The sequence below is a fragment of the Dermacentor silvarum genome, chromosome 1 (genome assembly GCF_013339745.2).
Source record: "Dermacentor silvarum isolate Dsil-2018 chromosome 1, BIME_Dsil_1.4, whole genome shotgun sequence".
In the NCBI taxonomy this organism is placed as follows: Eukaryota; Metazoa; Arthropoda; class Arachnida; order Ixodida; family Ixodidae; genus Dermacentor; species Dermacentor silvarum.
Genome location: NC_051154.1, coordinates 314,551,546 through 314,565,178, shown reverse-complemented (window position 1 = coordinate 314,565,178; position 13,633 = coordinate 314,551,546). Strand labels below are relative to the sequence as shown.

General features: G+C 48.2%; 1 protein-coding gene across 1 annotated transcript in view; it reads right to left on the bottom strand.

Moving 5' to 3' along the window:
- Positions 1 to 6,052: 6,052 nt before the first annotated feature.
- Positions 6,053 to 13,633, bottom strand: part of LOC125943163 (uncharacterized) — a 79,974-nt gene continuing 72,393 nt past the window's right edge. The window contains exons 2-3 of the mRNA XM_049661642.1: positions 10,646 to 10,893; positions 6,053 to 6,141 (exon numbers count right to left, since the gene is read on the bottom strand). Of these exons, the coding sequence (XP_049517599.1) occupies positions 6,053 to 6,141; positions 10,646 to 10,893 (337 nt within the window). The remainder of the gene's footprint in view (positions 6,142 to 10,645; positions 10,894 to 13,633) is intronic.

The following is a 13,633-nucleotide window of genomic DNA, read 5'->3' as shown; positions in this document are numbered from 1 at the left end:
AAAATACCTGCTAATCAACTTTTCACAAAGGCAACGGCGGCGAACAGGGGTCCACACCCACACTTGGTCTCCGGTACTGTAGCGCACTTGCCGGTGACGGATGTTTTAGCGCCGTGCATCTGCGTGTTGCTGCTCACCGATGTGCAGCCGCGCGAGCTGGCGGGCTTCCTCAGCGCACTCAGCAAATTCTTTGGCATCAGTCGTTAGGTGCTCGGCGTCGTGACACGGAAGCATAGCGTCCAGCATCGTCTGTACTTCGCGGCCGTAAACGAGGCGAAATGGTGTGAACCACGTCGTCTCTTGTACGGCGGTATTATAAGCGAAGGTCACGTAAGGCAAGATGCGATCCTATGTTTTGTGCTGGACGTCGATGTACATAGAGATCATGTCTGTGATGGTCTTGTGCCTTGTAACTGAAGGCTGGCGTACTTCAGACGAGCTTGCGAAGCATGCCCTGAATTCAAGCAAGAGCTCGTGCAGTGCTGCCTGTTTGTCTTGGGATAACTCTGAATTAATGTCGACGTTGCCCAGTGACGTGTCAGCCATCCTCACTGGTTCAGGGGCAAAGCATTCAGCAACGTGTTCTATTTCTTCGGCAAACGCTATCGAAGCACCGCGGAAAAGGTGTCGATGCTCGTTACTGAAGTTGGTGACACGCAACTGAGAACGGCCATCACTAAGCTGTAGCACACTTCTAGCAGCACAAACACCTTGCATCAGTAGATGCGATAAGTTACTTTCAGCGACCACTTCACCTTCGCGCATTCCACCGCACATCACTTCGACTAGGACACTGGTTCGCGGAGGAAGCGTAACACTTTCGGTGGAGACACGAAGGGCGTCGTCTCGTCGCTTGTGGTCATACCCGTCGAGTGCTCGATCTGCTGAGAAGGTGACTACACCTCCCCGTAGGTCAATAACAGCGCCATAATCTTGCAGAAAATCAACCCCGAGAATGACGTCACGGGAGCATGCGCGTAGGACAAGGCAGCTCGCCACGAATGTCGATCCTCGAATCCGAACTCTTCTCGTGCAGGTCCCCAGTGGAGTAACGACGTGACCACCAGCCGTACGAATCTGCGAGCCATGCCAAGGGGCAATTACTTTCTTCAGAAACGTCGCCAGCTTCCCGCTTAAGATAGAATAGTTCGCACCGGTATCTACAAAACGCTAACCACGTAACCGTCGATCACCTCACCACCGGTATGTCGAGCGAAAGCCGGTGATTCCGTTTATCTGCAGTTGACGTCGGATCGGTGTCCTCGCTCGTTCGCGTCGATCGGGGGTCTTCAGCGTGTCGACTGCCAGCGGCCTCGACCCCAAAGGTCGCTGTGGTTAGTTTTCCCTTCGGGGACTTCGCGATCGTGTGCCGGAATATCGCTGGGGCGGTGGTGAAAATCGCCGTGGTGACGGCGAACGTGACTGTCTCCCGGTAGACGGTGGCATGCGCTGTTGAGCAAGATAATCTTCTATCTCCCGAGGTCGCTGGCCAAGTCGGGGTGGCGATGAGTAGGTGGAAAAGCCCCGCAACCCAAGACGTTGGTATGGGCCCTGGCGGTACAAATGATCTGCCTCACCGCAACGGAAGCACAGAGGCCGGCGGTCCGGTGTCCGCCAAACATCCGACTTCCGAGGGGTCATGCGTCGATCGTCGGCGTAATATATCGGTTGCTCCTGCGGAAACATAGCGGGAGGAGCGGCGGAGGGAAGCGCTGAAGGCGCGCGTCGTTCTGCTATGTATTGTACCGGTTGGGCAGATGAAAGTGTAACCGGATGAGCCGCGTGGACAGCGGGGGTGGAGCAGGGAGTCTCAGGGCTTCCGCGTATCGCACAGCGGTGTTCAGACGGTGCAGGCGCGGTGTAAGCAAGAGGACAGGTGGACCGGCGCGCTTGTTGAACTTCATCTTTTACGACACTCTCAATAGAGCTCACCGCCGCGTGTGACGTGCCGAAAGCCTTCTGTATTTCCTCGCGCACGACAGTGCGGATGAGTTCGCGGAGGTAGTCATCGTTGCTTCTGGTGGCCATGAATATATCGGTGGTGGATGTCATGTTCACTTGCCGCTCGTAGAAATTCGATCGTTGCTGAAGCATCTTCTCCATACTATACTTTACACGATCGTCTTGACAAGTGGCAATGCTCAGGAGTTTTCCCGATTTATCCGCATGAAATGGTTACAGAAACGCGGCATCGTGGACTAATAAAACGTGAGCACATTGGGGATAACAAATAAATTACCATACTCTGTTGTGAAATAAGGCGCGCCTTTTTGAGATGACACTAAAATAAATTACAACTTATATAAGATATGCGCCGAGGAGAACCAACATCCACAAATCAATTAGCGATACTCGAGTTCACACCCCTAGAATGTGTACGTGCACATTTATTCGCTACAACTGGTAGTGGTAGAACGCCCGCCTTGGCTGCGTGAGGCTGTGGGTTCGATTCCCACCGCCGCCGGGCACCCACTGGTTCAAATGGGTACAAGTGTGCCCCGGCCTGGCGTTCGGCTTCCTTCAGGGGTGATACGCATGGGAAAGGAGCCTGCGCCCTGAATTCCCGTCGAAACCAACGTGAGCACGGAAAAAGGTGATGTCTGGGCCGCTCCCATGGCGGTCATTTCCCATGGGGCGCCCCAAGCACCTATTGAGGTGGGGGCGCCTTCGGGTTGAGGTCAAACACCCCTTTCCAAGCGTTGAGGACCCATAATGGCCGAGCAGCATGCCGGGAGCGCGCTTGTACCTATTTTACCGGTAGGTATCCGGCGGCAACACTTGCCTCCCACAACCGCGGCGGATACTCGTCTACAAGGCCGTCTGTGGTTGGACTAGATGCGCCCAGAGACAAGAGCTGAAATCTCTATTGGGCCGTCTTTCGAGATGTGAACGAGCATGCTTCCGTTCGGTCTTTTGCTCCACGCTCGTTTCTGTTCGCATTCACGCTGTGCAGCTGCGCCTTCTTGTGGTGACAATATTTTTACGCGTTCCCATGCCCTAAGGAGCAATGGCAAGTCGCATGAAACAACAGACGCACTGTTTCGCGCCGGGCTGCACAACAGGCTGTTTCTGCTGGAAAAACAAAAAAAAACCTTTTCCCGGTGCCTCATGACGATGAGGCCCTTGAAGCGTGGCAGCGGGAGAGAACCAATATAATGTTGCTTGCCGTCGCTTGGAGATACTGAGATTATTTTGTGCATTCCGCCTAATTACATAATTCATCATCATCATCAGCCTATATTTATGTCCACTGCAGGACGAAGGCCTCTCCCTGCGATCTCCAATTACCCCTGTCTTGCGCTAGGTGATTCCAACATGTGCCTGCGAATTTCCTAACTTCATCACTCGACCTAGTTTTCTGCCGTCCTCGACTGCGCTTCTGTTCTCTTGGTATCCATTCGGCAACTCTAATGGTGCACCGGTTATCCATCCTACGCATTACATGGCCTGCCCAGTTCCACTTTTCCCGCTTAATCTCAACTAGAATATCGGCTATCCCTGTTTGTTCTCTGATCCACACCGCTCTCTTCCTGTCTCTTAAAGTTAGGCCTAACATTTTTCGTGCCATCGCTCTTTGTGCGGTCCTTAACTTCTTCTCGAGCTTCTTTGTCAACCTCCAAGTTTCTGCCCCATATGTTAGCACCGGTAGAATGCAATGATTGTACACTTTTCTTTTCAACGACAGTGGTAATCTCCCAGTCAGGATTAGTCATACTTAATTATTCAACTTCTCAAATAGTGTAATTACACGAAAAGTGTCAATGAGAAAATTATAGAGTAACATGAAAAACTCCCGATAAAGCTTTCTGTTGCTCAACACGTGCTACATAAAAGCGTTTTCCCGAGCGTGAAAAAAGCCCGCGAATACCCGCAAGGTGCCTCGAGCGGCAGATCGCGCAGCAATTTTGCGTGTATTTGCAGGCTTCTTTCATGCTCGGAAAAACGCTTTTATGTAGCACGTGTTGAGCAACAGAAAGCTATATCGGGAGTTTTTTATGTTGCTCTACAATTTTCTCATTGACACATTTCATTTAATTATACTATTTCAGAAGTTGATTATTTATTAGGACTAATCATGTAATTAGGCGGAATGAAAAAAAATTACCCCAGTATCTCTAAGCAACGGCAAGCAATATTACCTTGGTTCTGTCCAGCTACGTGGCATTTGCATGTTTTTAAATATTGGTGCATGATACTTTGGACACCCTGTTTATTGAATAATATAATCAAGTTTAGCCTGTCGTCCTTTTGAGTATTCTTCATGGTCACCACCATTTTAGTTCATCGCATTGGCGACTAAATTAAGTTTGTTTACTTAACTGCAATGTGGAATGATTTCTAACTCATCATATGTTGGCATTAACCAATTTGATGAGCAGGATACAGTGCGTCGCAGTAATATAACCTTTATGGACCTCTTCACTGCGGGCCTAGAAATCGGCGCAGCTTTCTTTACCCACACCACTAGCATAATATTCTTAGCATTAGCAGAAATCATTTTTTTCACTCCCAACGATTCGAGAAAGCACGTAAAACGCGTGCGACCGACACCAGCGAAAAATCTTTGTGCCGGCCGTGACGTGCCCGAAGGGAATGCATCTGTAACACTTAACCACTCATCAGAGGATAGCTGCTAGTCATTAACTGACTCCTCTACTAACAAGGTACGATATGCATTAGCCTAACACTAGTTATGTCAAATGTGCGATCCCTAATTGCGAACAAAAACGCCCGCTTCGAAACCCGCGCCACCAACCGCCGTGCCTCCGCGTCCGCGGAGCGATCTTGCTGGCCACCGCTGCTGTCATAATTGCTTGCAACACTCCACCGCCGCCGTTGCTCTCACCTCCCCCTTCTAGCCACCGTATTATTTTGAACGACTGCAGCAGCGAACATATCTTTCAGAAATTCACAACGTCATAGCCATATACGCGCTAGGCGCCCTAGATTCTAAGCAAGTGCGCTTTCTCCCCATCATGAATATGGAGAATGTTCACGAAAATAGCAGTGCAGTATGGACAAGGACTCAGCAAAGAAGAACACGACACTGTCGCTGACTCACAACTGGATTACTTTCCTAAACATGAATTCCCTAAACGTGAAGTTTCCCTTCAAGTATAGAAGGGCAGTAATGTGGCCTTGTTGGTAGAGCATACTGAACGTGGACGGCAAGAAAAACACATGGAGAGAAGTGAACGACCCATACGCTAACTTCAGCAAATGGTTCAAGAAATTGGTATTTGAACCTGCAAAGATATACCTTCATCACAATACCAGATCTGTTCATAGCTTCCATTTCGATTGCTTAATTGTCAACGCTGCTCTTTTATATAGAAAACTTGCAAATAAAAAACTGGTGTTCTTTTTATCCCGCCGATTTTTTTTCAAAGATCACGTTATCTTTTTCAAACTTTTCAGTTTGAGGGCTTATTTGTGAGGTACAAAACAAGTAAAAAAAGCCACCGCACACGTAGTTCTCGCTTTACACTCTACAATGCCATAGCTTGGTTTTCTTTGCCCCATGTCTTGCCTTACCTGAGCGACTTTCTGTGCGGGCTCTGAAATAAAGTGGAAACATTGCATACCGACGCTTTTAAGTCTCTCATAAGGTCTCGGCAGCCTGATGCAGTTACTCTTCAGCCAAGAATATTCAATTTTTTACAGAATGAATTAACTTGTGCATCATGCCAATGAGGTAAGCGATTATTGATCGGCCCCATTCAGCCGCCCACCCCGCAACTCTGGTGGATTGAAGTTCTGATGCATGAGGTTCAATCGACCCGCCATGGTTGCTTAGTAGCTGTGGTGTCGCGGAATGGCGTAAGCGATGAAGTCGTGGGATGGAATCCTGGCCGCGACGGCCCCATTTCTATGGTGGCGAAATGCGAAAACACCCGTTTTAGGTGCACGCTGAAGAAACGCAGGTGGTTAAAATTATTCCGAATTCCCCCACTATGGCGTGCCACATAATCAGATAGTTGTTTTGGCACGTAAAATTCCAAATTTATTTAAGGTTTAATAGATAATATAAAAACGCTCATTACAGCCGTCATTACGTCTGCTGAAAATCCGAGTGGCATTGAGAGTGTCGAATCGAGGCTCGGCCGTCATGAGATGTCAGCAGGCCAGACGGCATGGGCCCTGTAACAGGGAAATAAGTTCCGAATGATTAGTGAATTGCAGGTACTTTTTCAGCAATCGTCAACAGGTTAAGGACATCAGGCTTTTGATAGGCATTACGTACAATATGTGGATACAAATATATTCCCTGGCAATGTCTAGTAGCTATTTCAAGTTATCCATGTGTGCCCTCTACATTCTGGAGATGGAGAAGGCTCCATAATGTCTGACCCGTATTCATGACTGCAAACTGTGTGGGGGGCTGGGTGCGTATAACACGTGAAGTGTGGTTTCTAATGTGGCTTCACACATTCCACATGATATTTCCGTGAAGCCGCACCACATTTCTACTCAGCAGGGTAGCATTTGATCACTGAACGTTCTACTCGTGTCCTTCAATAGATTTTTACCGGTGATTCAACTGCCGCGGAAGTTTGGCTCAGGGAGTGAAGCTTCCGCTAGGGGTGCGACCGCTGACCGACGGTCGGTGGCTGTGCAACCACCGTATGGCACTGCAGGCGGAGTGAATCGCGCACGCGTGTCTTCCACGTGACAGTGAATGTGAAGAGGGCCGTTATAAGGTAGCCGACAAACCGCCGCTGTAGCTCAATGGGTATGGTGCTGCTTCGCTGATCGAAAGATGGCGGGTTGCATAACGGCCGCACTGCGACAGCGCTTGATTACATTTAGCTGGCCGTCATAGAACCCCAGGTGGGCAAAATTATTCCGTAGACGCCCACTACGGCGTTCTTTAAAATCAGATCATGGGTCTGGCATGCGAAACCCCCGAATTAATTTTTGTAGGGTATCCGATTCTTATTCGTGTGATTAACCAGTTACCCCACCGAGTGTAGACAGCTCGAAAATGGGCAAAAATTTGCGTAAAAAATAAAAGGACTCGTCCTTTCACGAAACTTCTTGCATGGAAACATGCGCAGACAGTAATCCAGTATTGATCGGATGCAGTTACCGCAAGATTATCTGAGTAGCTCGAACTAGCGGAAACACGAATTCTGGCAGTTGTACAGCTGCACGCATAACGTGAGAAAACTAGGCCGCACATTCACTCCAATTGCCTGCAATATACCACACGGGGGGACCTAAAATCGTTGCGGCGTTTGTTATGTAAGTGGTTTCACATTTCTGGCTGTTAATATGTCCAAAGTTGAAAAATTACATCCCTTTGCAAAATAATAGTAGAAATTCAATCTTTCCTAGAGAATGTTTAAATTAAATTATGGGGTTTTACGTGCCAAAACCACGATCTGATTATGAGGCACGCCATAGTGGGGGACTCGGGAAATTTGGACCACCTGGGGTTCTCTAACGTGCAATAAATCCAAGTACACGGGTGTTTTCGCATTTCACCTCCATCGAAATGCGGCCGCCGTAGCCGGGATTCGATGCCGCGACCTCGCGCTCAGCAGCCCAACACCATAGCCACTGAGACAACCACTGCGGGTTATAGAATGTTTATTGAAGGCTAAAGAAATTCACTTGGAAATCCATAGAAGATGAACAACAATTTTTGATAGATATTCATTTCTAAAAGGTGGTTATAAGTGAGAGCAGCTCTTCCATATAAACTGCAGCGTTTGAAAGGAAAAAAAGCGAAAATTTACCGCCCATCGCAGGTAATGTCCAAGGATGACACTATTGGTTTTCAGATACTGCTACGTTTAGGCTGCAACACGGCATTGTTTGTGATTTATAAGGACTGAGAATCACGCGCTCTAAATGCTGTTGATAACGTCCGTGTTAAGCACCGCTTAGTCATCTTCCACTCCTAGTGACAACACGGGTGGGTAACCCCGACGCACTATTTTCTCAAGTTCCTTCATGACACACTGCGCTGTTTATTTTATGGCAGGCTACACCTCAGTTACATAATGCTCTACAGCTCCAGTATATTTCCTAACTTATTTTGTTTCTTTTTGCACTTTCGTTTCTGTTGTTTTTTACTACGTTCGTTAGTTGCTGTAACATTTTTTTAATATTTGGGATTCCCAGCCCACCCTTTCTTCACCAATTTTCCCACGTTAACGTCAGTAAATAAACAACAACTCCTAAGTACGTTTGCTCAAAAACAATAGGATTATCGACTGATCAGTGTAAAAAAACTTTCTTACTTTCCAAATCATCCTCCGCCAAGCAGTTGCTTGAAAATTTAAAAAAAAGCTGTTAAACAGGGTGTATGAACCCACGAGAAACGTGAACCTACGGAGAACAGGAGCAGTGATGATCGCTAAGCGATGAAAAGTACAAACAAGTCTCGTGAACAGATACTGAGATATACCCAGCAACGATCGGAGGAGACATGGAGGTACGGGCATTGTCCCATGGACAATAGAATGGCGTAAGTTTTTTTTTTTTTTCGAGTCACTACTAGAATTCCTGACCAACGCTGCAGGCGAAGCTGCACGGACAAAAAAAAAAGGACTGAGCATAGCCAGTGCGGTGCATTCGAGACATACGGAGATCTAGTAACTGCAAGTTGATTGGAAAAGAAAATTCCAAGTAAGATACACTCTTAGTCATGCAAATATGCCCCAAGCCGCTTTATGCAGGTTGCTTACATGCTTCTCTAGCAGCTTTTTCCCTGTTCATGTCTTTCAAGGCCCTTCTATCTTCATCGCTAGTTATAGAAGGAGCCTCTGTACCCTGTTGATCACTACTTCGAATGAAAGTAGCTTCGCTGTTCTGGGTACTGTACAGGGCAGTATCGAAGTCTACCGCTGCTTTTACTATGTCATCTAAATTGTGGATGATATTACCCTGCTTAACTTTCAGTGCATACATTTCGCCTTGTCCTAAGCCAAGTTTTCTTCTCACTGATTTCAGGCTGCGTCCATATTTTACTGCTTCCTCAATGTTTTCCACGTTATAATTTCGGATATCCCTTACTTGCTTCGTATTGATAAGTTTCGACAGTTCAGCAAATTCTATATGATCTCTCGAGTTTGATACTTTCATGTTTTGCCGTTTCTTTATTAGGTCCTTTGTTACTTCGGATAGCTTACTTACTGGTTGCCTTGGTGCCTTACCTCCCACTTTAATTGCTGCTTCTGAGATCAGCCTAGTTACGGTTTCATTCATTACCTCTATGATATCTTCATCTTCCTGTTCTAAAGCTGCATATTTGATTGCGAGCACCCGCCTGAATTGGTCTGCTTTTACCCTTACTGCATCTATGTTGGCCTGTTTCTTCTTGACTAATATTACTCTGTCTCTCTTCCAATTGAGATAAATCCTAGACCTCACTAACCTAAGGGCACTGCACTCTACCCTACCTAACATTTCTACATCCTGCACTATACTGGGATCGGCAGAGAGTATGAAATTGTTTCTTGTTAGGGCTAATTCCTTGTTTCTCCATTAGGGCTTTTCCAGGCCCACTTCCTATTGCTGCGCATCTGAAGAAGGTATTCATTATTCGGAGCCTATTCCTTTCCGCGAATTCTACCAACATCTCTCCTCTAGCGTTCCTAGAATCAATGCCGTAGTTTCCAATTGCTTTTTCACCAGCCTGCTTTTCCCCCACTTTTGCATTTAAGTCGCCCATGACTACAGTATACTAGTTTTCAATTTCTCATTGCTAATTCAACATCTTCATAAAACTGTTCTATTTCTTCATCATCGTGACTGGAGGTTGGGGCGTATAGGTTTGTACTACCTTCATTCTATACCTCCTATTCAGCTTTATTACGACGACTGCTACCCTCTCATTAATACTGTAGAATTCATCAATGCTGCCCGCTATGTCCATATAGACTAGAAGTCCTGCCCCGAATTCTCTCTTATTTGGAAGACCTCTGTAGCAGATGACGTGGCCGTTAGTCAGCACTGTATAAGCTTCACCAGCACTTCTATCCTGACTAAGGCAAATAATATCCCAGGCAATACCTCCTAATTCTTCAAATAGCCCTGCTAAGCTAGCCTCTCTCGATAGGGGGCGCGTGTTGAACGTTGCCAGGTTCAGTTTCCAGTGGCGGTCTGTCCGGAACCAGAGATTCTTAGCACCCTCTGCCGCGTCGCAGGTCTGACCGCCGCCTTGTTCAGGTGCTACGCAGCCGCTGGGGACTGAGGGCCATGGGTTAACTGTAGGAGTCATAAGGGAAGTAGTGCCGAATACTACACCCGGGAGGCCAATTCCTGTTCTGGTGAGGGAGTGACTTTGTTGAAGCTTTGTGGGCCTACGTAATTTGGTTGCACATGGACTATCATAGTCCCACTAGTTCTTGGCAATTTTTTGCCGGTGTTAGGCGCCACACCGTGTCTGAAAATGTGCTGGACTGGAGGAGGATTCGAACTTACGACCTTCAGATTAAAAGCAGGGTGTTCCAACTCTGCTCCACGCCACCACTAAACTGATTTAGTGTCCCCTTAATATTTCACAGGTTACATGCCTCTCTCAAAAGTATCGCCCATTTAATACAAACTGAAAACTTTCAACCTTACCTATGCGATCTTCCAGAGCTTGGTTGTCATGCTACAGACAGGCATGCCCATCTTCCAGCTCCTTCACCTGTGATGCCATCTTGTCCCGATTTCTGGCTGCCGACATCCTGCTCGCGACACAACAGGTTTTCGCTCATGTACGCAAGATTCAGTTTCAGGCTGCCGCATTCCTGTCGTAGTTGCTTTAGCTGCAGTTGCGACACCTCTGCCACGAAAGTGGCCTTTGCTTCCTCCGGCTGCACTATGGTGGCCTTGATGGCGTTGCCTTCTGCCTGCATCCTGGCTGTGGTCTCTTCCAGTTCACTCTGCACCCTCCTGCATTGTAATAAACCAAACAAATAAAAAAACGATTTCACGTGTTGCGAAAATGACCGGTACGTTGTTGATATTATCAATACCGTCTACGTGTGAAAACGTTGCTCATGGTCGCCAGAACTCATGCATCAGCTGCACACACCTCTAAAATGCACAGACCAGAAGCGACCGAGTTGTTATGCATTGCTGACCCAAGACATTTGCAATCTTTCACGAACTGGCTGAACCAAAGTATTCTGCAGGTAGTATGTAAATGAACCTACAAAATCACGTTCAAATACTTTCACGCAGTAAAAACTTGTTGAAACTCTGGTAATTACCCGGTTGTTTGAGAACACCTCGCGCGTGCGCCATGCTTCGCCAACACGAACTCTCAACGTGCGGAAGCTTTACGCCTTAAATAATGGCCATTTTACTATATTCTTCTGCGCAATTCCAAAACGGCATTATTAAGGCCCAGTTACTGACTGACGAAGCAAAATCTCGCCGCAAAAACTGCTCCGCAGGGCTCGAACGAAGCGTTCCGCGGATTTCCTCTGGTCTGGCGCTGCTGTGCTGTGGTGTGCATGGGAATGCCGGTATATTGTGACTTCGGATTGGCATCGTTCTCGGAGAGCCAGAACGCTTTGAAGACGCACCTGGCTAGCAGGGTTCCATCTGTCACAATGATTCATTTCCTGCTGAAATACCAGTAAAAAGCTGTTTTAGCTTTATTATTACACAAAAGTATGTTTTGTTTAATTTTGAGGACATATTGTCACCCAACTAGTACACCTAGAATAGTTGACCAGCAACAGATAGGCAAAAAAACACGTCAGCCTTTAATAATGGCTGGACCTCGGAGAGCGCGCGCGCAACCACGAACTTCGTCATTCACGCCTCAAGGGGCCAATGTCAATACGTGCCAACTTATATCGCGTCATTGCTCCCCTCTCAAAAGCGACCGACCCGGTCGCTTCAAGGGCATGGGGTGAGCAATATGGGCAAGAGTGCAAACATGGAAATTAAAAAAACATGCAGGAATGTACACAATGCTGAAGCGGTTTGTGAGGGTTGCTTATCCCTCGCGTGCGTAGTACGGCTTCATCCGTACTACGTGGACGACTTCAGCACGGGGACGGCGTCGGTTCGAACTAGGATCAGAGCTTTGAGGCGCCACCTCATAGTTCACATCACTGAGGCGGCGTACAACTTCGTAGGGGCCGAAATAGCGGCGCAACAATTTCTCCGAGAGCCCACGGTGTCGGATAGGTGTCTACACCCACACGCGGTCGCCTGGTGAGTACTGGACGTTCCGTCGGGTCTGGTTGTAACGGCAGGCGTCGGTATTCTGCTGGGTGCGGATGCGATTCCGAGCAAGCTGGCGAGCTTCCTCTGCTTTCTCGACGAACTCTTCAGTGGTGACATTCCTTGTGGTTCCGTGGTCTACTGGGAGCATGGCGTCTAAGGGGGTTGTAACGCGAGGTCCGTAAACGAGCTCGAATGGTGTAAACTCGGTGGTCTCCTGCACAGCGGTATTGTAAACAAACGTCACATATGGCAAAATTTCATCCCATGTCTTGTGTTCCACATCAATGGACATGGATAGCATGTCGGCCAATGTTCTGTTCAGGCGCTCTGTTAAGCCGTTAGTCGGGGGATGATAGGCTGTGGTCCTTCGGTGGTCAGTATGCGTCAGCGTGATGACTTGTTGCAACAACTCCGCTGTAAACGCTGCACCGCGATCAGTAATGAGCACAGCGGGTGCACCGTGACGAAGCACGATGTTGTGGACGAAGAAGCTGGCGACTTCAGCAGCAGTTCCCCGCGGCACAGCTTTTGTCTCCGCATAGCGAGTTAAATAATCGGTTGCCACGATTATCCACTTGTTTTGCAAGGAAGACGTGGGGAACGGACCAGGAAGGTCTATTCCCACTTGCTGGAACGGCGCCGGAGGCGGATCCAAAGTCTGAAGGAGGCCGGCAGGCTTAACGGGTGGGACTTTACGCCTCTGACAGTCACGGCACGTTCGCACATAGCGCTGAACCGACGAAAATAGGTGTGGCCAATAGTATCTCTGCCGTATGCGCGCTAATGTCCTCACGAAGCCTAAGTGGCCGGCACAGGGATCGTCGTGACACGCATGTAAAATTTCCTCGCGCAGCGCCGTGGGAACGACGAGAAGGAACGTTTCTTGGCTGTTCTCGAAATTTTTCTTGTAGAGGACATCGTTCCGCAGGCAGTACGATGTCAATCCTCGTGAAAGTGGGCGTGGGACAACAACGTCAGCTCCCTCGAGATATCGGATGACTGGAAGCAGTTCAGAGTCTGCACGTTGGTAGTCAGCCATGCGCACCACGTCGACGACACCAAGAAACGCAAATCTAGCTCCAAGTCGGAGGATGTCAAGGGAATAGGAGAACGTGACAAGCACTCAGCGTCGCTATGCTTACGGCCCGATCTGTAGACAACATTCATGTCGTATTCCTGGAGGCGGAGGCTCCAACGAGCGAGGCGAGCTGACGGGTCTCGTAGATTGGCAAGCCAGCAGAGCGAATGGTGGTCACTGATCGCTCGAAATGGCCGGCCGTATAAGTAAGGTCGGAACTTCCTGATGGCCCACACGACTGCTAAACATTCTTTTTCGGTGGTTGAATATTTAGCTTCTGCTTTTGTGAGACTACGGCTCGAGTACGCAATTACCGGTCGACACGAGGCCCTGCAATGCGCACCCCTGCTCGCGTTGGACCGAACACGTTCT